Source organism: Pithys albifrons, chromosome 3 (genome assembly GCF_047495875.1).
Source record: "Pithys albifrons albifrons isolate INPA30051 chromosome 3, PitAlb_v1, whole genome shotgun sequence".
NCBI classification, from domain to species: Eukaryota; Metazoa; Chordata; class Aves; order Passeriformes; family Thamnophilidae; genus Pithys; species Pithys albifrons.
Window position 1 is genome coordinate 55,474,251 of NC_092460.1, and position 26,126 is coordinate 55,500,376.

At 41.3% G+C, this 26,126-nt stretch overlaps 2 protein-coding genes across 5 annotated transcripts in view; both read left to right on the top strand.

Annotated features, from left to right (window-relative positions):
• FGD6 (FYVE, RhoGEF and PH domain containing 6) overlaps window positions 1-16,556 on the top strand; it is a 71,299-nt gene extending 54,743 nt beyond the window's left edge. Inside the window, exons 15-21 of the mRNA XM_071552067.1 lie at window positions 3,230-3,332; window positions 3,852-3,998; window positions 4,836-4,938; window positions 6,873-7,000; window positions 8,591-8,719; window positions 11,125-11,273; window positions 14,137-16,556. Coding sequence (XP_071408168.1) covers window positions 3,230-3,332; window positions 3,852-3,998; window positions 4,836-4,938; window positions 6,873-7,000; window positions 8,591-8,719; window positions 11,125-11,273; window positions 14,137-14,173 — 796 coding nt within the window. The 3' untranslated portion in view covers window positions 14,174-16,556. The remainder of the gene's footprint in view (window positions 1-3,229; window positions 3,333-3,851; window positions 3,999-4,835; window positions 4,939-6,872; window positions 7,001-8,590; window positions 8,720-11,124; window positions 11,274-14,136) is intronic.
• A 4,050-nt stretch (window positions 16,557-20,606) lies between these two features.
• Window positions 20,607-26,126, top strand: part of NR2C1 (nuclear receptor subfamily 2 group C member 1) — a 47,009-nt gene continuing 41,489 nt past the window's right edge. For 3 of the 4 annotated variants that reach the window (XM_071552068.1, XM_071552071.1, XM_071552072.1), the window contains exon 1: window positions 20,607-20,692. The gene's annotated coding sequence lies outside the window, so the exon portion shown is untranslated. The remainder of the gene's footprint in view (window positions 20,693-26,126) is intronic. The other variant, XM_071552070.1, reaches the window with a different exon arrangement.

The following is a 26,126-nucleotide window of genomic DNA, read 5'->3' on the forward strand; positions in this document are numbered from 1 at the left end:
GGTGTTGATGTTGCATCGTTGGAGAGCATTTAGCTTTCTAATTTTTATACTTGCTGGAAGTTGAGTGTGCAAGAGCCCTAAGTTACACAAAAGTGATGTAGGGAGGTTGCATTTGCATGGCATGAAGGGGATGCTGGGGACCCCAGGTGTAAATGACAGTTTTCAGATTGTTGTCTGTCTGTAACCAGAACTTGACCTATTGTGGTGTAGGAGGGAAACAACTGAAAAAACTACCGTCAACAAGTGCTTGCATACATTTTTTCCCACTTAATTATGTTGTTCCTATTGACAAATATCCTGAATGTGAAGAGAATCTGTACTTTGTCAATGCAGGCTACATCTTCCTTTGAATGATGCCTCATTCTAACAGCTTCTTGGCTCCTATGTGGTAAACATCTCAATTGCAAAACCATTCCAATTAGCATTAAAGACACTGAAGACAATTTTCACTACTTTGTTTTTTTCAAATAAGCCTTATGTGGAGTGTACACCACATAAGATATTCTGAAATGATCCTAGGAGATATGAGGCAGGGAAGGGAGTGATTAAGCTGGTGAAAAATTGCTCGTAATAAAAAGTAGGCCAGTTAATAGCAGAAGTATAGATTAGTGCCCAGATATGTCTTTGTCACTTCAGGTTTAGTTTTACTGACTGCATTAGTATTCTGCTTTATCTAGTCTGGGTTGAGGTTTCAGTTTTCCTGGGATATCTGTAGGAATGTGAATTGTTTGTCATGGTACAATGCAGTATTGTACTAGAAATCTCTTCATCAGAGAAACAAGTTAGCACATCTGCACAATGCAGCACTGCACAGAGGTCGTGCTTTGGTCCTGAAAACAACAGTTGTGCCAGCCTGACTGGTCTGTGGCCAGCCTGCCCCATCCCCTTCAGTAAGGCTAGGAAAGAGCTACCCCAGGCAGATGTAGCTGCATGGCTTCCAGTAACTAAGGATAGCTCAGGCAAGGCTGGCTCAGCCCTAAGGCTCTGATCCTGAAAACAGGAGGGAGACACTTCTATGAGCCCTCCTGGGGCCACTGAGCAGCTCTGATGTGTGCCCTTAGCACACACATTTGCCAGTAGTACCGATTCCTGGGACTCTCTGCAGTCCATTTAAAGCTTTCTACTGTTATGCTAAATATTAAATAAACAAACAAACAAATAAATAAATAATAATAATAATAATAATAATAATAATAATAATAATAATAATAATAATAATAATAATAATAATAATGTTTAAAAACCCTAAGGAAACCCTTTAGTAAGTAAGCAAAATAATTTTTGGGAGGATACCATAAATGCTGGACCTGCAGCAGGGGAAGAAGTGGGGCTGGGCAGCTGTGGGGCAGGGCTGGGAGTGACAGCAGAAGGAACTGTCTGTTTTGCTGCAGCAAACCCTTACATCAACTCAGTTGTCAGTGGCACCACCCCTGCTCTTAAGTTGTGAAGGATTGTAAACAATCCTAAAGGCTAGCACTAGCAAACCTACCAAGCACAAGCTTCCTAGTGAAATATTAGGGTGTTAGCTGATCCATATATAGCAATCTCCACATGATCAGGGGATGCTTAATCTCCAAAAACTGTGCCAACTTTAAGTTTAATTATTTAATACAGTTACAGGAATCTAATTAAATGTAACCAGATTTTGCAAAAGCCAAAGGAGTTTATTAGAGTTTTGAATATGACATAGTTAATGCAGACCAGTTGTTCTTTCCGGATGAGGAAGTAAAGGTAAATAAACTGAACAAAATGTTCCACTCAGGGCATGAGATATTGGGACAGACAATAATGCATTGCTTTGCTCTTGTTTGTATCTTATTTCCTCTTCTTTTGTTCTGATTTTGTTGTTGCATATGTGCTAGATATGTTTTTTACTTGCTCATGCCTCACAGACTTCCCGTGTGTTTACCTTGCTAGATTTATCCTCTCTGCTTCTGTATAGTCCTTGCTTTCATCCACTTCAAAACCCCAGTTCAAAGTATTTTCCTTAGAGGTTAAAAGATGATGAAAGCTTCCAAACTCACCTACAAAACCATTAATAATTGGTGTTAGGTACCTGATTTGTGAAAGTCATTGCTTTCCTCTTCCTTTACTTTTTGTTTGAATTTTAGAAGCCCTTTTTTAAGCTGGCATGGGATCTTAAACAAGCGGTCCAGCTGTTCCTCTGTTGCAAAACTCCCTCCCCAGAGCCTTCTCTGTGGTGCTGGCACGAGTAGTTGTTCAGCTGTGTGATACACCCAGTGGGCAGATTGATCCAGAGGAAGGGCAGGTTGATGGCTTGCTTTAATAGGGATTTGCTTCCCAGCCTAGCCCACTGCATAACTGTGTGTGTTCTGGCACAAGGGGGAAAATAAGACCTAGTGGCTGAGGGAAAGGATAGTAGGCTGGCCTTTGAGCAGGAACAACATGGATTTATAAAAATAGTGCCCATGGCCAGAGGAGGTGCTTTGGCATTATTAATGGCTACAATCCAGTACAGCTGCAGGTTCCTGCTGTGCTGGGCACTCTGCGTTCTCTCTGCTGCTTGCGCTCCTGGTACTGTGCCACTTTAGCCTAATGTTTTCCCTGCACTTGATTAGTGATCCACCAGCTGTGGGATAAAGAGAGTAAGCTCATCTGTTCATCTCTTTAAGTTAGCTCATCCAATGGAAAATTTTGGAAAAAAAGAATTACTTGAAAGCAGCATGACCTGGTAGGTAGGAGCAGTCAGGAGAACAGTCAGTGTGGTTTTTTCTCACAGAAGCTTGGGGTTTCACAGAGTTGGGTATAACAGACTGCACTCTGAGACAGAAGAAGGTGGGGAGAAAAATATTTGTTGCAATTTCAGATTGCCTTCAAGAAGGAAGGCCCACACCTTTGTTCTGGGAGCACCATATACACCAGTATCATTCAGCCTATTCAAGGGTCCAGAGAGAAGGGGGATGCAATGAGAGACAAGCCTTCAAATAATCACAGGGTGTTTTGAAAGGAGAAAAGGGAAGGAGGGTATCCACATTATACCAAAAGACACAGAAATCTTTTTTAGTATTAATCTACACAAATAACTAACATCATGCAGACTTAAAAAATAATGCCAGTTTTAGTAGGAGCTGGGGATGGTCTATAAACTTGAAATTGCAAGAGTTATGTCAATGTGTAATAAAGCTAATGAAATTGTATTCAATGCTTGCTTCTTAGTTTTAAATGTGAATAATAATGAAACATTTTGGTGGTATTTTTACTCCAACAGTTCTGCTACAGAAAGAGATGAGTGGTTAGAAGCTATCTCCAAGTCAATTGAAGAATATACTAAAAAGAGAATCACATTTAATCCGAGCAAAAGTCTTGAAGAGGTATAACATACCATTATTGTTGGTTTGTTCCCTTTTTGAATATAAAGTTAGCTTACAGGTGTTTAGAGAAACAAGAGGCATCCCATGATGAATAATAGAACAGGATGGTAATTGATAAGTGAACAGATGATAGAACAGAGTACTATTTTATAATGTTATTTATTTCATAAATTTAAAATTATTTTCTTCTGAAAAAAACCAAACCAGCTTTTGCACTGCTCTTTGTAGTCTTGTGAACAGGAATATGAAATGAAAAGATTTTAAAATAAAGCAGCAATTGATACAAGTAGGCTGGTAAAGTGTGAAAGTCACAGAGTCTTTGTGAGCTAATTAAATGCAGTCCTATTCTTAGGCTTGCATTATAATGGTCATTGATGAAATGGTGGATAACATTTAAGACCATGGCAATTTATCAGAGAAGGCTTTCAAAAATCATTGGCATTTTCCTATAATCTCTCATAAATACTAATGTTATTTCTCATCACTGAATGTAAAGGTATTCTGCTTATATTCTCTCAGGCAGATTCAGAAAAACAGGAAGAAGATAGTCCACTGGGATCAAAGGCTCCAATCTGGATCCCTGATACTAGAGCCACTATGTGTATGATCTGTACAAGTGAATTCACATTGACATGGAGAAGGCATCACTGCAGGGCATGTGGAAAGGTTGGGTGATTCTGTGATTACCTTTTCTGTTAGTCCTTCAAGTTCCTTGTGTGACAAATACAAAAGGAGCCTGATCACACAAAAACATTTTTTAAGCGACCACTGTACTATGTCACAATTATGTGCATTAGAAACCACAGGTTGGGGTTGGTGGTTTAGGTTTTGGGTTTGGGTTTTTTTAGTGTGAGTGTTACAACAGACCAGTCAACCCTCAACCCGTTACATGTTTTTTATTTTGCATTCTGGAGTGCTATTTATGGTTGCTTTTGCAATTACATAATACAAATGAACGCTAGCTGAAACAAGGAAATGTCTTTCTCATTAATTTTCATCAGATAAATATTGATTTTTGGTTTTAAGTCAGTACCAAGCTTTTTGTATATTTAACACTTATTAAAGGTACATCTAATAAACTTTTCTTTTTATTGTTTTAATCAAGTTAGAATACAGAATTAGAATTCAATGCAGTTGAGAAATCATCAAGAGAACAATTACTTTGTAGTTATTTCTTAACTATAAGAATTTCTTAATTTTATTTAAACAGTTCAGTAACATGGTAGGGTTATTCTGGTTTTCATGGGTTGTTAATGTTGGCTTATTGATCTGTGTAATTCAGTGATTTTTTTATATTTAAACTTTTATCTGTCGAAAAGGAAAGGGCAGCACATTGAACATAAAGACACAGGAAAAATCCAAGATCTTAAACCATTTTTACTGTCAAATAGTGCCTATTTCAGGTTGTGTTATGGGCTTAACAGTGCTGAAGTGAGCATCTTTTGAGTATTTGGTGATTTACAGGTGTGCATCATCCACAACTATGCTTTCATTTGCTTCCAGATTGTCTGTCAAGCTTGTTCATCAAATAAACATGGCTTAGACTATATGAAAAACCAGCCAGCAAGAGTATGTGATCATTGCTTCAGGGAGCTACAAAAACAAGGTAAAGAAAATCTTCACAAACTCTGTCTTATTTTTGTGGCCCTTATTAACATATGTCTGTGCCTTATCTTTACTGCTGGGTTCAAGTGCTTAATTCTGCTTGTGCCTGAAAAACAATGGGCATCTGATCCTAAGATGCCAAACAAGCTTCTGTGGAGCAAGCTGGGAAATTAATTTGCAATACATTGGCTCATGTATGCATTTACTCTATGGTAATGGCACTTAGCTTCTGCTGCTTTCCCTTTGAGATAACTACTGTTAGGTTATTTTTCATTAGTCACAAGGAATAAGTGTATATTACAGTCCTTGCATGGACCTTATAATGACCTCCCGTTGGGTTCATGTGTACTTTTTCTGTCTGTAACTTGTATGCTTGTGAACTTCATTTTTGAGAGCTAGGCTGATCAGATAGCTGAGCTCTGGGACTCTGTAAAAACATAGGCCTTCATTTTACTGAAGCTGAGTATCTTCACCCTCAAGCCTTCGCTCATCTGGAATTCAAGAATTTGGCATATCTGTACCTTAGTTCTGAAGGCAAATTCCTATCCATTACCTACTGAACACTGGCAACATGGATTTCAATATAACCCACAGCTAGAGCAGTTTTCATTGAAATGCTTTCAAAGAATGTGGAAAACAAGGGTTAGATAGCCTGGTGGTAACAACATTTGCTCAGAGAGGAGGGCCAGGATCAGTGTCCTCGCTCATCCTGAGAAAACTCAAATAGGTCTCTTTGAAGAAGCTTCATATCATTATGCGAAAACAAATATAAAATCAATGGAGACACTTCCAGTGAGGTGGGAAACCAGCTCCACCTCACAAGACTTGCTCTGAATTATGCCCAAATACTTTAGTATAAAATACACAAATGAGATGTAAGCAGAGACTGAGAGAGTTTGCTGCCCCTCCCTCTGGCAGACATTGCAGTTCGACACAAGCTCTCCAGGGTATCAAGAAAACTGTGATGCCTCAGTGAAATAATAAATCTATGGATCCCAGCATGCTGGGGGTGCCATTTCTCATGGGGCTGTGGAAAGCAGTATCCATAACCCTTGAAGTGGCAGTGGGAGCCTGCACTGATGGGGAAGGCAGTTGTCTGAACCACCTGCAGGTGTCTGTGCTGAGCACTAGAGGTTGCTGTGCTACAAGCAATGGCAGGTGCCTTTAGCTGGGAAAAGGGCTTCAGAGCAGATGCAGTTCTGCTGCTCTCCTGCTCTGCTCATTATGTCAGAGCCTCACCGAGTTAAGGGACAACTCTAGAAGTATGTTACCGAAACTACTTGTTCCAGGTTGGGCTGTAAAGTAGTGGTGGCTGTTGCTAGAAAAAGGGGTTTTAAAGAAGTGAAGTGTTGCAGAAGTCTTCCAGGAGAGACGAAAGAACTGCCTGTGGCAGTGGAGAAAAGACAGCACATGCTCTGGAGATGTTGAGAAATGTGTGTATGTGATGTTGTGATGCTGGAAGAGCAGCCCTAAGCTATCCATATTGAAAAAAGCTGAGAAGTTAACAGATGTAGAGAACTGAAGGACTGTTCAGAGTTGGGGAACAGAGGTAAAATACAGACTGAACTGCAGAGGACAGCTGTAAAACTTCAGTGTGATTTTTAAGACTTAATTTTCACCCTGTTTATGAACAAAGGTAGTTCAACATCAAGAAAAAGGACTTTGAAAACAAACAAGATCAATCTGTTTAGTTTTAAACTTCTTGTGTGTTTTTTTATTGTCTGATTGTGATTTGGTGAATTCTAACTCATGGTGTTGATGATAACACTGAACAGTTAATTCAGTGCTGAATTTAATGCGATCAGATGTTACTACTGAAACACTGTAATCTGAATAAAAATGCCAGCTGTTCTTAAGAAGAAAAGTCCAAGAATCAATTGCCTGTGTTTAGTGATGTGTGATATGAAAGCAATATATTCATCCCATGTGTTTTAGATAACCAGTGCACTCCTAAGAGTGGATCCCCAGTCAACCATAAATCTCCATCAAGTGCCTTGTCTACGGTATTACATAGTATTCCCTCTGGAAGAAAGCAGAAAAAAATTCCTGCAGCCCTCAAAGAAGTAAGTGCTTTGTTGGTCAAAAGTAATGCCTTCTTGATATTATCAATATTAACAATGACAAAAGATTCCATATTTTAACCATCTTCTCTAGAATCAAAAGTCAAAATGTGTCTGTAACTGTGGTTTGGACCTTAGTTTTAAATAGGCAGAGACGTGAACTATGAAGCAGTGTGTAAACTGCCTAAACACCCGTGAGACTGTGAATAAGAGAGACAGTCAAAAGTGTAAATTCTTTCTTGCTTCCCTGTGTTTCCATGAGTTGTGGTTACCTCTGCACCAACAGCCAGTGAGAAGACTCCTCCACCAACTTAGCTCTTGGCTTATGATTAGGAAAGGCAGAACCAAACCCTTCCTACCTATATATACTGGTGGTCTTGGGAATGGGAAGTGATTTTTCTTGGCAAGTCTGAGATGACACCAAGCCATGGCACGGCTGCCACGCTGGAGGGAAGGAGTACCATTCAGAGGGATCTGGACCGGCCTGAGAGGTGGCCCTGTGTGAACCTCATGAAATTCAACAGGTTCAAGCGCAAGGTCCAGTACATGGGTCAGGGAAATTCCAAGCACAAATACAGGTTGAGTGGAGAATGGATCAAGGCTACACCTGGGAAAGTTTGTGGATGAAAAGCTCAGCATAATCGGCAACATGCACTCACAGCCCAGAAGGCAAATTGTGCCCTGGACTGCATCAAAAGCAGTGTGGGCAGCAGGTCAAGGGAAGGGATTCTGCCTCTCTACTCTGCTCTTGTGAGACCCTACCCAGAGTCCTGCATCCAGCCCTGGGGTCGCCAGCATAATAAAAGGACATGGACCTGTTTAAACGAGTCCAGAAGATGTCCACCAAGTTGATCAGGGGGCTGGAACACCTCTCCTAATAGGGCAGGTTGAGAGAGTTGGGGCTGTTCAGCCTGAAAAGATCTCTGGGGAGATCTCATAGCAGCCTTCGAGTACCTGAAGGGGAGCCTACAAGAAGGCTGGAGAGGGACTTTTCACAAGGGCATGTAGTGACAGGACAAGAGGGACTCTCCTTAAAGTGAAGGGGTGCGGATTTAGATTAGATATTAGGAAGAAATTCTTTACTATAGAGGTGAGGAACTGGAGCAGGTTACCCAGAAATGCTGTGGAATCTCCATCCCTGGAAGTGTTTGAGACCAGACTGGATGAGGCTTTTAGCAACCTGGTCTAGTGGAAGGTGTTCCTTGCCCATGGTGAGGGTGTTGGAACTAGATGATCTTTAAGGTCCTTCCAAACCCAAACTACTCTGTGATTCTGATTCTTCTTATACAGGAATGCATGTTCTCCAACTGTACATGGTCCTCAGTGTTTCAGCCCTCTCTTGTCCTGTTGCATCCAGTTTAAGTTCAAACCCTTAGTGACAGTGGCAACTTCTATTCCAGACCAGAGAGATGGTAGTAGAAAAAATAATTTTTCTTTCAGCCATCTATTAGTTAGCAACATTAATCTGAGACTAGATAAGAATTTGAGTCTTTAACAGGCAGGGCTCTGGAAATGTGTTTAAAAAAAAAAAAGCTATACTGTGAAAACAAACCGTAAGACTACAAGTTGATTAAGTTTGATTTTCCTCTTCAGGTATCAGCAAATACAGAAGACTCCACAATGAGTGGCTACCTACACAGATCTAAGGGCAGTAAGAAACCTTGGAAACACCTGTGGTTTGTTATAAAAAATAAGGTGCTATACACATATGCTGCTAGTGAGGTAAGAGACTACATATTAGAAATAAAATACCCAGTGATAATACTATCTTTGTAACAAAGTAGTTTATGATCTAGAAACAAGCTGTAAAATTAGATCACCTTACAGTATTAGATCTGATTGGGATGCAGTATTTTGAAAAGGCCCAGTGAGCTTGATGCCATAATACATTGATATAGCTATGCTGTTTCTGATTTCAGACCTAGTTTGAGTACCTCTCTATACCATTTCTCAGTTGTAGGTGTATTCTGAGTCAGTTGAAAACTGGGAGGTCTGTTTGGATACATCTCAGTGCTAGTGGCAAAGTCAACATTATAAAAACATCTTGAAGTATCTTGTTCTGCAGTTCCATAAGGTATTTTGAGTGCTTGGAAAATGAGTAAACTAAATCACTTTACTTGCCCTCAAACTCTTGTCTTCAGCCTGGAGTTATTTGATATACAGTGTTACAGTAGAAAAAAAGAAATGCATCTTGGCTAATGACCTTTGCTTTTTTATTTAGAATGTGTAGTCTGATTGCAGTGTGGAATAATCTCTAACCAATATATATGTGTGTGTACATATACATATACACACACACATATATATAAAAGCTCTGCACATCCCAGCATGTGCTGAGGATATAGTCTTATTGCATCTTAGAATGTTTTGTAACATATATGGATGGATTGTAGCACCAGAAAATCTTGGGCTAATTTTGTATTATATGTTACAATTTACTACTAGCTTTCAAGAGCAAATTATCCAAAGCATCTGTTTGAAGGTATTGCTAATTCACTTTCTATCAAAATGGAACGCCCAACCTATCCTGGAATTATCCTTCTTCACTCCCATGCCACCCCCACTGTAGTTATTTCCTGGTTTGTGTTCAGATTTATTCCTGGGTTGTTCCTGCCAACCTTTATTTTTACAACTGCTGAATTATGTCCAAAACCTGTGATATTATTTCCACTTTTCGTATTAGTAATACGAAAAAAATTTCAAACAAACAAAGGAGTTCTAAAAATAGCTTAAATAATTATATAGAAAAAATTACTTTTACATTGGTTAGAAAATTATTTGAGAGCATTGTGTCTCTTCTGATAGTTGCAAAGGAGACTTTGGAAGAGGTAAAGAAACATATTAGTCTGTGACAGTCACCTTAAATTTTCTTTGATTTGGCTTCCTCTGAGATATCAACCTTGCAGAGTAGCTTCAGTTTGCAGCTCAATCACAAAATTAACTCCTATTTTCTTTAAACTGAGGAATATCTGTCCTTATTTTTCCTCTTGATGAGCCATTGCAGGAGACATTGTTGATAGAGTCTTAAGGGAAGGTTCAATGTTGGTCAGCCAGAAAACCTCACTTAAGCTACTTAACATTAGTTCCAAGTGATAAAAAGATCAGTGGTAAAAGAACTCACCTATAAGTGATACAAAGACCTGAGACAGTAAAACAGATTGCTCAGCCTGACTTGACTCTTTTCCAATATCAAGAAATGCTGTTTTCACCAGACACTCCTGTTTCATTGTAGAGGCAATTACCAAAGTCTTCACCTGATTTGTCAGTGTTTATGTACATTCTTTCATTTCTTTAGCTATTTTTTCCTTCTATCCATAAGCACTGCAGGACCTTGCGTAATTACAAAACACTGTTTTGGAATTTGCACTGGGTGAAAATACTTAGTTTTTTCTCTTCAAAAAATGCTGTGTATTGTATTCATTAATAAAAAGACAAGAGTATGAAAAAGAAAAAAGTAAGTAATTGAGATGAATGAGGAAGGGGAAAGGTTTCATTTTTAGCCAGATTTTGAAACTAAATAAAGAGAAAGTAAAAAGGTACAGCTTCTCTTGTGCTGTTTCCTAACCAACCATTTGTGAACATTCAACAACTGTTTTTTCCCCTATCCTTTTAATTTTCAGCAACAGAAAGTGAAATAAGCTTAACTACTGAAAATCTTTGGAACTTGACTCCAGTGCTTGAGCATCTAAGGTTGCATCCATAGCTCCTCCTTTTAGCATACTCAGTGCAGTTAATGGCATCCCCCTTCGCTCTTAAGGTTGTTGGAAAGAGCACTGGGCATGATGAACCTTTGCTCTGCTGCCAGGTGCTGGTACTGATCTTTTGTTACAAGAAGTCCTTACCAAGCAGAATGATGAGACTATACAGTGAAAGACAAGGTAGATGTTACTGGGGAAATGAAAAGAGGATCAGCAATGTTGAAGTCTACAAGGTTTTGTTATTTCCTGTTCCCTGATTCTTGCATGGAGAAGATAAAAAGCGGCATTTTGTGCATGTCTATTTATAACAACTTGTTTGTTGTATAGTCTGTTGCAATGGTATGGTATATGAATAAAGTCTAAATGTGTGCCTTAGTATGTCTTGCATACTCTAATTTTGTCTTGTTTTCTTTTTCCCCTGTTAAATAGGATGTGGCAGCATTAGAGAGTCAGCCTTTACTTGGATTCACTGTCAGTGAAGTAAAAGATGAAAACTCAGAATCCAGAGTGTTCCATTTACTGCACAAAAACACTTTATTTTACATATTCAAAGCAGATGACCCCCATTCAGCTCAAAAGTAAGAAACTATTTGAATTCATTTCTTTTACATATTTCTAGAAAATTCAGAAATGGTAAATGTTCATGTTCACATATTAAACATATATACAGAAGATCCATATTATATGTGTGTGGCTCAGCTTCGCGAACGAAGATTTGGGAAGGGCTGTCCCCACGTGGGTGTGCCCTTCCAGCCTGTGCAGTGGATTTTAGGTGAGGCTCAGCGTGCGCAGAACTGGCCCCACCGTTTCAGTCCTGAGGTTCATCTGCCACAGCCGAGCGAGCTTGGACAATGACAGTGAAGTCCTCAGGACTAGAACCTACAGCACCCGGCGTTTCCCAGAAGGTCTCCCATCCAAGTTCTAATCCGGGGCTGACCCTGCTTAGCTTCCGAGATCTGACGGGATCGGATGTCAGGGAGGCATTTAACTGCCCCATATTATTTAGTATGTAAATGAAAGTGTTAGATTACCTAACACAAGGGTCTGGTTTCATTAGGGCTTCTGAAATGAAGGAAGCAGACTTTCCTCTGCAAAGGACTGAATGTAGGAGAATGGGAAAGTAAAAGATAAAATAAGAGATCTTTCTTTTTCCTAACCTGTTCCTCTGCCCCCAGTCTGCTCAAGTGAAAATTGAATGTTACTTTCAGAGAAATCCAGAAAATGTGTTTTAAGATTTAACTGATATGTTCCTTTTTTATTTTCATCTGTTAATGTTATCGATTTTTAATGAATATATCGCAGTGAAAAATAAAGCAAACACTAAAAAGTGCAGGACCAAAGTTTGAAGTGTATGTGCAGATGCAAATGAGATAATACATTCAGGACAAAAGCTTGAATTCAAAGAACATTCATACAAACTGTTTCATTTCAAGTCCTGTTGATGTGTCGGAGTTTGGAGTCATTTATCAATGTATGTGTGGTGTATGTTTTCTATAAAATAACCTAGAGGCGCAGTCATTAATCGGTAGAAAACATTTGTTACACGAATTTTACAGACTAGAAACTAGTCTAGAAAAGGAATACATGTAAGTTATCTTTCCTATATGCCTGTCTTATCTGACTTGTTTCACTGCAGTTTTGCCAAGTGAATTTTATATTAATAAATACATTTGATGCACTAATTAGTCCATTATCAATAATTGAGCATTCAGTGCCTCCAGGTATAGTTTTCTGCAAATAGACATTCTAAAAAACAAAGTATCCAGGACAACTGAAAATACTGAAAAACTGAGAATGTGCTTAATGACACTTCTCTACATAAAAAGATCTGGAAGTCTTTATTTGGTATTTGGGAGTATTTTGTGCAGATGCACACAAATGTTCCCTTGTTAATTAATATACTATTTTCTTGTTTCCCCTGTGTCCCTATTTGTACTATATAAAATAAACTAAAAATCCCTAAGGCATTCACTAGCTTTGTTTTTCTGTTCAGACAATGGCTTTTCTCATGAGTAGAAAAGCTTGAAATTGAACAAACTATTTCACTGAGGCTAGGAATAACATTGAGTACTTCGAATCTCAAGCTTTCTACGAGTATTTAGTATCCTTAGGAGATTTATGCTGAACCTTAAGCATAAATGCTGCTTTGACAGCATTAAAAGGAAAAACCAAGAACATGCCATTGGCATGTTTGTATCGGTGGACACTATTTTCTCCTGGTAGGGCCAAAGAAATATCTGATGCATTTGTGTAAGTGCAGTAATAAATTTTAACAGATGCTTATTTTTCAGTGAGATTTTAAAAGTCCAGTGCTATGTTCAATGCTTAAGCTGTTTATGGATTTTTTTTTGTAATCATATTCCACTTCAGTTGTTTTTAATGTATACATAGCAGTGGAAATTACAGTGAGCCCTAAAAAGTAGGGGGTAGGGGGTAGATGTTTGAATTGTTTGTGCAGAGAGGCATGAGCACTTATGCATGCCTAATATGTTCATACCAAAAGCTTGAATTCAAAGAACATGCACACAGTTACAAAATGGAATGCTCAGGGCAAGGAAAAGCCAACATCTTTGACTAATGTTTAGATACCCTGTGAATACTAAGGCAGGCTTGAATTTTCATTATAAAGATAATTACAGTCTTTGTCTCATTCAGTCCTGCAGGATTTTCACTTAGGAAAAAAATTATCATTATGTGAGCCCCTTAAATTTACCTACACAGAGTTCAACCCTCACTCAGAAGACAGAATTATTTCATATTTTACTGGGTTTCTCCGTGTAGCATCAGAGTGCCTCAGGAACTTTACATTTTGCATCCTTGAGAAGCTGAGGATGTTTATTACCCTCCTAATCAAGTAGGAACAGAAACCACAGCTATAGTGAGTAAAAGTAGGTGAATATTAACTTCGAGTTTCCAGTTTGAGACACTTTGGATCCCTGTTTGGGCCTTGCCCTTGCCCCACCTTCCATCTCCCAACTTTACATGTGCACTGTGATCTCCTCCCTCAACCCCACTAGTCATGGCTAATGCCCATGTACCTGCTGCAAAGGCAGAGGGTGTGGGTTATGCAGATGGCTACCTCAAGTAGTGTCCTGATTCACCCCAGATCATGTTTGCAGTGAAATAAGGAAGTATTGGGGGGTTTTTAAGGTATGCAGAACCTTGGCATGTCCTGCTTTTTGAGTGTTTGGTTTCCCAGCTTCACCTATTCGTGCATGTAACTTCTGTATGGGAGAGGTCCACAAAAAAGTTTCTATCATATGGCCTTGTACAGGATACCTGATATGTCTCCAGCAAGGTTTGTATGTTTGGAATCACTGAATAGATTTCTGGCACTTGCACTCACAGACCAACTGGTAATGAAACTATCTGTAGCTAGTGACAGCACTGAGATTTATTCTTTTCTTGGCAACTTCCTAACAGTGTTTAATTTTCTCATAGGTGGATAGAAGCTTTTCAAGAAGGCACTGTATTATAGCAGTGTCAGCATCGTATCTGCAAGTTTAAAGGAAAATATCCGAGGATGGTGGTAAAACAGACAACAGCTGTTCAGTGAAACAGAATCCTGCCATCTCAACCTACACAAAATTGTATATTTGTCAGGATTAGGAGTTGTTGCATTTTTAGTGTAAAGTAATATTTTTTTAAAGAATTGTATGTATTTCTGTGTTGATACAAAATGTGTTATTTATTAAATTCCAATGTTTACTTTAATGGGCAGAATTATTTGTGAGGTCTGCATTGAGGTCCAAAGTGCCCATGTCCTCAGAATGGCAGATTGTTGGTCAACAGATTCATAAACTTTATGCTTTACAAAAAAAAAAAAGGCAAAACAAACCAGATCTGTTGCAATTGTACAGTTCCTCATGATTTGTGTATAGGTCTTGAGCTGCTGATGTTCACTTAGCAATTTAGCAGGAACAGATCAGTATAGGAATTTCACAGATTGTGGATATTTGTTGACTCCTTTATGAGAAGTTGTATGATATTGCTGCTCCTTTCCTTGAATGGCAGTTCAAATCTTGCATACCAGTTCATTAAACCAAACAAATTCTGTATCACAAAAGCAAAATACAGTTCAATTGCTAAAAAAACAGAAAAGGGAAAAATATTTTAAAACAGACTTTGCAATTACAGGGATAAGGCACTAGAGCTCTTACAGTTCTACAGATGCCAAAGACACTGAAGTTATGTTTGAGCAATTGGAGGATATATTATCTTTTACATTTCCAGTAGTAATTTAAAGCAAATTAAAAATACATTTTTGATAATCAGAGAAAAGACAAAATATCTTACTTGTTTCTAAACTGTTTCAAATCAGTTTTGTATGCACTATGAAACACTGTTTAAAGTATTGTTCAAAGAACACTAAACAAATATATACACCCTCTTCTTACAAAATTTTAAACTATTATATATTTTAATATTATGTTTAAACTGGAATTGCCATACTAAGACAACACATCTTTCTTAGTGCAGAAAGCATTGAAAATGCATACCATTCTTTGAAATACCTTTTGTTTACAATATTATTTGTTCTGTTTGACACTTTAAAACACAATTCAGTTTTAAGTGTTAGGATTGGTTTTTTTCTTTAAGAAAATCATCAGTATACCTCATTAGGAAATATTTACTGATGATTCTGGTGCATTTATTCTATTTAACTTTCAAAAATGTTTTAACACTGTAATAGCATCAATGGAACTAGAACTATGAAAACTACATGAGAGGAAGCCATTATTGTATCAAATGTGATGCATGTGTAGTCAGTTAATGTTACTGTATGAAACACTTGTCGTTAGTCCTTGGAATCAAGCTGGTTGTGGTAACAGAGCTAAGAGCCATTAACTTGTAGTTAATACTTTGAATCCATGTTAATAGCTATTCTGTGGCCTCACAATGGAAAGAGGATGGATGATAGAACAGTTAGTTCTACGATGAACATGACAGAAAGGCCCATAATGAAAATGCAAACCAAAATTCTCTTATTCCCTCAAATACCTCAAAGTCAGGTCTAAGATATTAACAGAGCTCTGACAAAGCTTGATTTCCCAGAGCTTCTGCTGTAGTGGGCTTGGAAGTCAAATGTTTAATATTAACTATACAAGTAATTTCATTGACTTCAAGCATTTCAGTAGAGTACCTTATGAGTCACGGATTTAAGGCTGTAGATCTGACTTCCCTCAGGAATGCTAGAGATTGACGAGATAGCACCAGAAATTAAATAGAACTCTCAAAGCCTTTATTCTCTTTTATTATAATACAAATGTACTAAGTGAATACTTTCCTCATGTTATATATAAAGGACTTTTACTTAATTTTCAGAAACAGCTGCTGACTGAAGCTAAGGAAGTTTGTTAGCATGTCTCTTCAGGGTGATTTCTGACATGGCTTTTACTGTATTCAAAACTGAACTGATACCAATGTAATGCAGATGTGATGTTGGCTCTTCCAGTTGATAGTATCAAAGGGAAGAGCTTAATATTTTCAAAGGCACTGCACACCAACGAAGATGGCAAGTCACGAACCAGCAACTGAATCAGAGATTTGGCTAGGAGCAAGCTAATTTAATTTCAGTTTATGGTTTGACATTTTCCCTGCTGCAAAATAGAGCAATAAAAGTCAAAACATACTGACTAAGGTGCCCAAGTTCTGCCTCATGTGTGGCATCAAACTACCTCTAGAGGATTTGGTGCAAAGTGAGAAAATAGTTTAAAATGTTCTGTGAAAATCAGAGGACTTCTTCCAAAAGTGGTTGATCAATCAAAAAATTGGTGACAGAAATAGATTGGAATGGAGCCTTAAAACAGTGGTATACATATTGCAGGCTAATTCTGTGTGAAATAAATTGTCTTTGTAAACATGTTTGAAGATTTCTTTTTCTCTTTCTCCATCATTAGTGCTTTGTGTCATATGAAAAACCCACAACACAGGCATTTTCATAATATTTTCAGATGGTTGCTTTTCAAACTTGCCTTGTTTCTCCAATTCATCTCCCATTTTGATTTATTACCATTAAAAGTATTCACTTCTTGATTTGACTAAATACTGAAACAAGACCAGAAGGTTTTAGACACTTGGCTACCTCCTCTTCTAAGAATCTGTAGTTCATCATTAAAGGTTGGTTAGCAGAATATGAGACAAACATTAGCATTGAGTATTAGTTCTAACATTTTTATTCATGGATAAATTACAGGTTCTAGGATCCTGAATTCTCTTCTAACTTAAAACTGTATTTTGTGCCCAAAGGACTAAAAACAAATGGAAGAATAGCTGAGCAGCTCTGGAACACATTTTACTAAATATTTTTTGTGCATGGAAACTTGATTACTCAGCTATGTATATTACATCATGGTGTAAGGAGATGTTTGGAAAGACACATACAGTGCATTTGTTTGCCATACCTGCTGTCCCCTGCATTTACCATCCAAATAGGCTTTTATTTGAAGCAAGCCTAAATCATACTGTCTAAGTGGAAGAATAGAATTTTTATTTTGTAAATGAATACAATTTAAAGCTGTAAATACTCTTTTGGTTATTCATAATTTTTGTAAAAATAAATTCACATTAGTTGAATCTTGTTTTTATTTTTTAAAATATTTTAAGGTCTTATGTAATTTGTGTACTCAGTGATTTTCAAATGGCAGAATTTGTTCCCATTATCTGCACATAACTCTTGCTTTAAAAATCACTATATTTTGCCCTTACGAACAGAAAACAGCCTGAAAAGGTAGGCTGTGTGCTTAGAGTAACACCGCTGCTGGATCTGACCCCCTGAAAATTAGATTTAAGTTAATTATCTTGCTTACATCAGCCAAGACATTGGCTATGCAAGTGTGAAGAGACACACTCTCACTACCAAAATTAATGTCTGCTAAAAAAATTATTTCCATCTTCCAGATCTCATATCTTTCCTTAGCTGTTTCTTGCTGTCTAGTTCACTTCATGTTCCCTCTGCCCCAGCTCACCAAACTAAAATCCCATGGCTTGGCAAGTTCACAATGTTTGCTGTTTATAGAGCCCTTCCATAGCTGGATGCAGGGCCTGTGCTGGAATGTGGCTTGCAGGCAAAATCTGACCACCAAAATATTGTCCCTGAGCAGCCCCACCTGCAGGACACTGAGCAGTGGGATTTTATCTCGTGAAGCCACCTCCCAGCCCTGGGGCATGACAGCCCTTCCAAGGTTCAGCAGCCCAGGAATGAACTAGCCCATATGCTGTAAAACACTGTGATTTGCAGGTCTATGAGCACAAACTGCAGCTGCAGCTACAGCAGGCTTTGGGCAGGCAGAACATGACCAGGAGTGCTCAGGTGGCCTGTGTCAGCAATAGTGTGGGCAGCAGGACTAGAGCAGTGATTGCCCCCCTGTACTCCGCACTGGTGAGGCTGCACCTCAAGTGCTGTGCTCAGTTCTGGGCCGCTCACTACAAGACACTGAGGGGCTGGACTGTCCAGAGAAGGCCAATGGAGCTGGTGAAGGGTCTGGAGCATAAGTCTGTTGAGAATCATCTGAGGGACCTGGGGTTGTTTAAGCCTGGAGAAAAGGCGGCTCGGGGAGTCCTTATCCCTCTCTACAACCACCTGAAAGGAGGCTGGAGCCAGATGGGAAGCAGCTGCTTCTCTCACATAGCAGGGGACGGGACAAGATGAAATGGCCTCAAGTTGCATCAGGGGAATTTTAGATGTTAGGAAATATTCTTAACTAAAGGGGTTGTTGAGCACTGGCACAGGCTGCCCATTTAAAAGAAGTGCAGATGTGAACTTTTGGACAGGATTTAGTGGTGGACTTAGCAGGTGCTGGGTTAACAGTTGGACTTTATCTTGGAGGTCTTTTCCAACATAAATGATTCTCTAAGTATTTTAGCTGGGTCTGTGAGGGAGAGATTTTTCTGTCAGGTTAGTTATGCTGCCTCCTTATATTTCCTTGACATATGTTTGACAGCAGTTTTTTGAAAACTTGCAGTAACAGCAGAAAGGGTTTTGCTTCACTGCATGTTTTTGATAGGTGGGATGTGTCTCTTGTAATCCTGGCTGACACAGCTACACGGACATGCCTTCGTAATACAGATCAAGTATGAATTGGGTCACTTGCTGAGAAAAAAATCAAAGCATGCTTTACTGGTTACAGTGACATTTCTGCTCTATTGAGGATATTAGAACACTTGGCTGAAACAGCTTTGGTGCAAATTATGTAGCATTTGTTAAATGAAACTGCACTAAGCTCTGTCATTTAGAAAGTGGATGTGTGGCTCATGCTAGTTTGGGAAGTGACAAGTACTACAAATTGAGAGTGCTGAAATATTTGACACTTAAAGGAAATGCTTAGCAAGTTAATCATGCTGATTTAAAAATTCTTCAGCAAGTTAATTTGCATTTGGCATTTGGGAACGTGTTTGATCAAAAAGCAGAATGCGATGCTTGCAAGAACTGACTGAACTAGTGATCCTGAGCTCCGGTAAATAGATGCAAGTGCAGCTGTGGGACTGGGAGTGGGAACAAAAGGCTTGAAGGAATTGACAAGAGTGTGAATGATTATACTCATGTTAATACATAAATTTGCTTGTATTCTTTGGGGTGTTTTCTTACCTCTGCTGCTCAGATGCTGATGCTTTACATCATCTGATTCAGTAAAAAATAAAATGGTGTGAATGATTTTCAGATTGTGAACTTGCAAATACAGCCCTGCTGGCCTAAATGATCTTGAAGTTGCTGCTGATCTCTGACCACTGCTACACCAACTTTGTTGAACAGATGGAAGACAAAGGGGGAAAAGGAACATATTTGATGTATAAAACTCTTACTTAAAATCAAGGTAATTTAAAATAATTTGCATAAACTAAGTAATTAGCTAACACAGCTTTGGTCCAAATGATTTTGAGATGTAGCCAAAACCGCAGCAAGTAGTTCCTTGGCATTACACAATCAGGCCCTTCTTAGCAGCCAGGCTCCCCCGTGCCTTCCCAAAGGCTGTTCTGGGCACAGCTGGCATTCAGAGAGGTGAGTTGTTGCTGCCATCCGTGCGAGGCACGGCTCTCTCTGGCAGGGCTGGCTGAGCCGCAGTGACTGCACCGAGGGCCACGCGCCTTTCCATCACATTCTGTGTTTCAAATCCATTCCGCCAATCCTGCCTGTGGATCTGCCGCAGGGGGCAGAGCCCACCAAGCTTCCCAAAGCCAAAAGCAAATGCTGCACATCTGTGGTGTTCAAAGCTGGCTTATCCCTGCGTCCTTGTGGAGAACTGCAGTGGGGGTTTGGACACTCGTGCTCCCCACTCCATGGGCATGATAGTGTTCAGTTTTGGGCTCCTCACTTAAAAAGGGCATTGAGGTGCTGGAGCATGTCCAGAGAAGACAAGGCTGGCCAAGGGTCTGGAAAACATGTCTTATGAGGACCAGTGAGGGCACTGGGTTGGCTCAGGGCTGACCCCACGGCTCCCTCTGACTCGCTGAGAGGAGGCTGAGGTGAGCTGGGCCGGGCTCTGTTACCGAGCCTGACGTGACACACATAGAGGAAATGGCCTTAAGCTGAAACGGGAGATCCAGATCATGTATTAGAAAAAAATTTTTCACTGTAGGGTGGTCGGGCACTGGATTAGGTTGCCCAGGGAGGTGGAGGAGTCACCTTTCCTGCGGGCGTTTAACAGCCGTCCGGATGCGGCGCCGGGTGCTGTGGGTTAGGGGTTACAGCGCAGCGCGGGGTAGACGGCAGGATGGGATGATCCTGGCGGGGCCCGGCAGTATCGCCACTCCCGCCCCGCTCCAGTGCCGGCAGTGCCGCCGCTCCCGCCCCGCTCCTGTGCCGTCAGTGCCGCCGCTCCCGCAGCCCCGCCCGCCACGCCGCGCGCCCGGGCGCAGGCGCAGAGCCCGCGGCGGGAAGGGGCGGAGCGGCGGCGGGGGCGGGGTCGCGAACTCTGACCCCCGGGAGCGGAGCCGCCGCCGCCGCTGCCGCCGGAGCCGCCGCCAAACAAACCCGCCGGAGGGGCCGCGGGCCCGCCAGGTGAGCTGGATACGCCCGCCAGCCGAGAGCGCCCCGGCGGGCGGGCGGACACCGGGGAGCGGCCGCAGCCACGCTAAGCGGTGCGGGCCCGCACGGCCCCGGCCGCCGCCCCCGCGGAGCACACAGCGGAGCGGTACCCGCCCCGCCCCAGGCCCCGGCGCGGCGCGGCCCGGCCCCGGCGGCCCCGCGCCCCCCGACCTTTCACCTACAGGAACCGCTTGCGTCTCCCGCATCCGGGTGGTGCAGCCACCGCTTCCCGCGGGCGCGGCGGGCTCGGGAGACGGTGGCGGGCGTTGCTCGGGCCGTGCTGGGCCCGCAGCCATCTTGTGCGGGGGGGAGCGTGGAGCCCCCGCGCACGGACAGGGACAGGGCCGGGCCCGGCGGGTCTGGGCGCTGGGCCGGGCGTGGCCTCTACCTTTGTGCCCTCTCCCCGACTGCCATTCCCGGCGGGACCGTGCCCTTCCCCGGTCCCGGCCACTGTCTCTTTCCGGCGGCATCGCCCCGCCGGTCCGAGCCTCTTGTATGTCCCAGGCGGCGTCTGGGGTTATTTGGGTTAAGCTGGTGTGACCAGCACAACACCCGGTATTATTTTTGTCGGGTCAGATGATCCTGTCGCTGTTCCTTATTTTACCTCATTGGATGGGGTGTTTCGTCTAAGCTGCGGGATTTGTGGATTATTTATTTTTTCAGTGCTGCCTTGTATCGCTTTAAGTGTGAAAAGCACGACCGTGTACCACAGGATGCACGTTGTGGAGGAAAAAGGGGAGATGGCATGCATTGTGCAAGTGAACTTAGGCAACAGGAGGGAGAAAAGAGTCTTGATATTGCTTTTACTGTAAGACAAGTGTGTGGACGTGGTTCTTGAAAAACCGAGTTGGACGTTCATTTTTCTGTGAAATCTCTGATCTGAAGCTTCTAATATCAGCAGAGTAGACTTGGGAAAGCGGTGTAGCAAGAAGAGCTGCAGCCACACCTATCAAGGAAAAATAAGATTGCAAAAAATTCAGATAGTTTTCTGTAGGACAGCTTCCTGGGTTTGGAGTCAGCATTATGTAGGTAAAAATAGAAATATCAGATGGATGGGAAAACGCAGTTTCTGTGCTGGTTGGTTGAAGCAGCATTTATCTGGTAACTTTCTTCTATGCTTCATAATTTTGGATGGCTTTTTGTGTACCTGAAAATAATTCTGTGAATATTTCCCCCTGCCTTACATTAGTGTCCAGTTGTGGCACGAGATGCCCATCAGAGCGTCTGTCTCCAATGCTTATTTCTTGGTGTACACCTTTCCTTAGGGGCACTTGTTTGAGGGAAGTCTTAAGGAATATGAAATGTTCGACTGCTTTTTTCTGTAGTTCCTCCTCCAGAGACATTGCAGACCATAACTGAGGTCACCTGGAGGGGTACACTGTCCTCAGCTGCTTCTGTGGTTCCTGCAGACCCCTCCAGCTGAATAGGTGGACACCACTTGCTAAGTCTGCTGCGTTCTGCAACAACAGATCAGGATGTTTATTACAGAAGCTTATTACAGAAGCTCACAGCAGATAAATTAACTAGCTTTATGTTTTCTTCTTGATTCTCATTAATACTTCTGGTTTTCTCACTGGTTGTATTTTCTTGGGAAATGTGCTCTTAGAGAGAACAAGTTTTGTGGGAGTTCTGATATCTTTAAAAATAGCCATATCTCAGGCTGGATTGTGGGATAGGGAGGGAGATTGTTTTTTTGTTTATTTGGTGTTTTTATGGGTTTGGCTTTTTTTTTAAAAAAGCTTACCTGTTTTTTTTCTAAGTATCAGCCTCTGAAGACAAAGCCCTAGACATGTGTAACTCTGCTGACACTGATTTGGGGGAAAAGGGGTTGGACCAGATGACCTCCAGAAGTACCTTTCAGCATTCATTATTTCATGATTGTATTCTGTTATTGAAGGGCAGAGGGGGCAGATGGGTGACCAGGGAAACAAAACCAAGCAAAACCCAACTCATACTTCAGCAAATACTTACTAAACTCATATTTTAGTTAAATAGTTCATGTGTGAAGTACAGCTAGCAGAATACTTACAGCCAATGTGCTAGTCCAGTGAAAACTGGCTTTCATCTATGATGTGAAATCTAAAATTTACAATAGTAAAATTAGTTTGCTCCTTATGTTAATACTCCATTTTTTGTTCCAATTTGTTGTGTACTCAATGTATTATGCAATTAAAGTGCAGCTGTTGAAATTGATGGAGTTTCCCATGGATTTGTGAAGGAAAACAGTCTCCCAGAAGAAAGGAAGCTGTGTCTTATGTTTGGGTCAAAAAGCCCTGGAAAAAAGCAGCACCCCTTGCTTAAATAAGGGGGCCTGACTGTGTAAAAGGAATAGAGGGGCATCTCAGCTCTAACTTGCACATGTTCTGCTGGAGGACTGAGTGTGGATCTCAGCTGGCAGTGCTGCAGCTGGTACAGGGTGTGTGTGTCTTTCCTGCTGCAGGAGCCATCCTGGCTTGAGCAGTTTGAATAGAAACGTTTGCTGAGGCCTGAGTTATCTTGGGTGATGCAGGTCATGGAGCTCTCAGACCTGCTGGGGTGTTAACATCCCTTGGGAAGGAGTCAAAGCTGCTGTGGTGGGTGGGGAGCCACAGGCTCTGGCTGGCACAGCTCTCTGGTGTTTTTTTTTTGTCATACCCAGGCTGCAGCTGCAACAGTGACCATCAAGGAAAACTAAACTGTACCTGAGTTACTTTCTGGCCAAGCTTTTATTTTTTTCTCAGTGCTGTTTCAGATTGCTTTTAGCACTTTAAACTTGTGTCTCTACATTATTGGCATGAGGTAAGCTGCTGCAAAACAGAATTTTATCAGTAGAATGTCATGGATAAATCTACAAAGGTACAGTTAGTTGAATTCTTACTTTTGTGTATTCAGACCTGTACATATTTTTACCCTTCAGTCAGCGGCTTTTAATTCTAGAGATTACTGTATTGCTCACCAAAATCTAAAAGCAACAAAGTATTTTTCAAAAAAATTAAATTAATTAAAATGCCAGTTCTCTGAGACTGGAAGATGCCTTGTGTTTTCTGAGCAAGTCCTGTGTATCTTACAGTGCAGTGCTGTGGATTTTGTAAGGAAACACATTCCTTCCTGAAAATCATGGTCTAAGAACTGCCTTGCTATATCAATATTTAGATTAATTTTGCTGACTTTGCCAGGCCTTCTTTAAAAGACTGACCAAATTTGTTTAACTTGGCTGACTTTTGTTCAACTTGATAGTAAGCCAGGCTGAACTAAGCTCAGTATTTGCCTTTGTAGGAAGTTAAACTGGGAACCTGAAAAACCTAAATCTCCAAAAAGCTAAAGCCAAACCCTCTGCTCTTGTCATATTAGCTCTAATTAATGGTTATTTAATTACAAATAAGTTGAGGTTGCTCTTTATAATGTAGCACTAACTTTGTGGTATAAGAACTGCCCCATTTATTTTGGTAATATGTTTCCTTTGAAGTATTAGCAGAACAGTGTAAGTGTCAACTTGACGAATGGTTTCACTCATTACTGATTTAATCTGAAGATTTTTTTGCAGAATGTTTTTCACACATTCATTGAAATGTTAGAAAAAACAAATCCAATAAAAATCTCCACAAGCATGAAAAAACACCCCCCCTCTCTAACAAAATCTAATCCTGCAGTTGACAACAAAGAAGAAAAAAAGGCAATTATAGAATGACTTTTGTTGGAAGGGTCCTTTAAGATCATCTAGTTCCAGCCCCCTGTGTGGACAGGGACACCTTCCGCTAGACCAGGTTGCTCAGATCCCCATCCAGCCTGACCTTGAACACTTCCAGGGATGGTACATCCACCACTTCACTTGGCAACCTGTTCCAGTGCCTCACCACCCTCACAGTAAAGAATTTCTTTCTAATATCTTATCTAAACCTACTCTTTTTCAATTTGAAGGCATTCCCCCTTGTCCTGTCACTACATGCTCCTTGGAGAAAGTCTCTCTCCGTCTTGTAGGCTTCCTTCAGGTACTGGAAGGCTACAGTCGGAGTGCCCTGAACTCTCTTTTCTCCAGGCTGAACAGTCACAAATTTCTTAGCCTTTCCTCATTGGAGAGGTGCTCCATCCTACTAATCACCTTGTTTTCTAATCAGCTTGGTGGGCCTCTTGGACTCAGTCCAGAAGTTCACTGTCCCTCCTGTGCTGGGGGCCATAGAGCTGCAGGCAGCACTGCAGGGACCAGAGTGGTGCAGAGGCACAGAATCCCCCTCCCTCTGCTGCCCACACTGCTTTTGATGCAGCCCAGAGCACAATTGGCTTTCTGGAGTGCAAGTTCACATTGCCTGGTCATGTCCAGCCTCATCCACCAGCACCTCCAAGTCATTTTTGGCAAGGCTGTTTGATCTTTTCATCCCCCAGCATATTTTATCAGTGATTTACTGAAAGGATGTTTGTGAAATTCAATTTTGTTGTGTTTTGGGGTTTTATCTGAAGGAAGTTTCTATGGATATGAATATGTGCAGGTTGTAAGGGTTGTGTCAGTAGCAATGCTGTTGAAGATGTTCACTGATGTCCACAGTGTACCTTTGGGTATCACCTACCTTGTCTTGGGCTCAGTGAATACTCTAAGTGGTCATCTTGCATAACACCTCTATGGGCAATTTGGCACTGTGGATGAGCTGGTGTAACATTATAGGCTTTTTCCCAAAAAGAGGTGGTCTTTGTTCTGCTTCTACCTTGCTTTTCCTGTGTTATGTGTGACAATTGGTGGGTGCAGGGTGAATGTGTGAAGATGAGCTTACCTTACCTCTGTACAGCCACAAAGGCAAATGCAGAGGGGGGCAAAGCTGTCAGCCCAAGAGTGAGGCTACATCTCATGAAATGCTGTAATTATAATAAAGAGGATGTACTGCCTTCATGTGTCTGGCAAAAAGGGTTTGTACTTGCTATACTGTGTAAGTGCAGTCTTTGTGTGCCAGGTAGAATGGACCCGCCTGAACCTAATCCAGTGAATGGGGAAGTCTTCAGCCAGATGACCTTCCTGGTCTGGTTCATTGTGCAGCTTCAGCTCTGGTGCAGGGAACCAGTTTGGTTTGTTTTTTTTTTTTTGTTGTTGTTGGGTTTTTTTCCTTTTGCAACCTTGAGGTGGAGATGCAGGCTATGGCTGACACATTGCACAGGGGCAACCTGACCTGCTTAAATAGCTGTCTCCTTACCTAGCTCTGGCAAGTGGCCAGTGTTCCTGTGAGTGGACTCAGCATGCAGACAGCCCCCTTGCCTTTCCTCCCCCTGCCCTTCCCAGTTTTTTGGGGCTGCTGAGCTCAATCAGCTCACCTGCAGCTGTTCAGGCAGGTTCTAGAGATAGCATGATAAAAGTAACAGCAGCCCAGGCCTAAGGGTGAGACCAATCCCTGTGGTGGCCCAAACTGTAAGAATGATTCATCAGTCACCTGAGTATTTGTCCTAG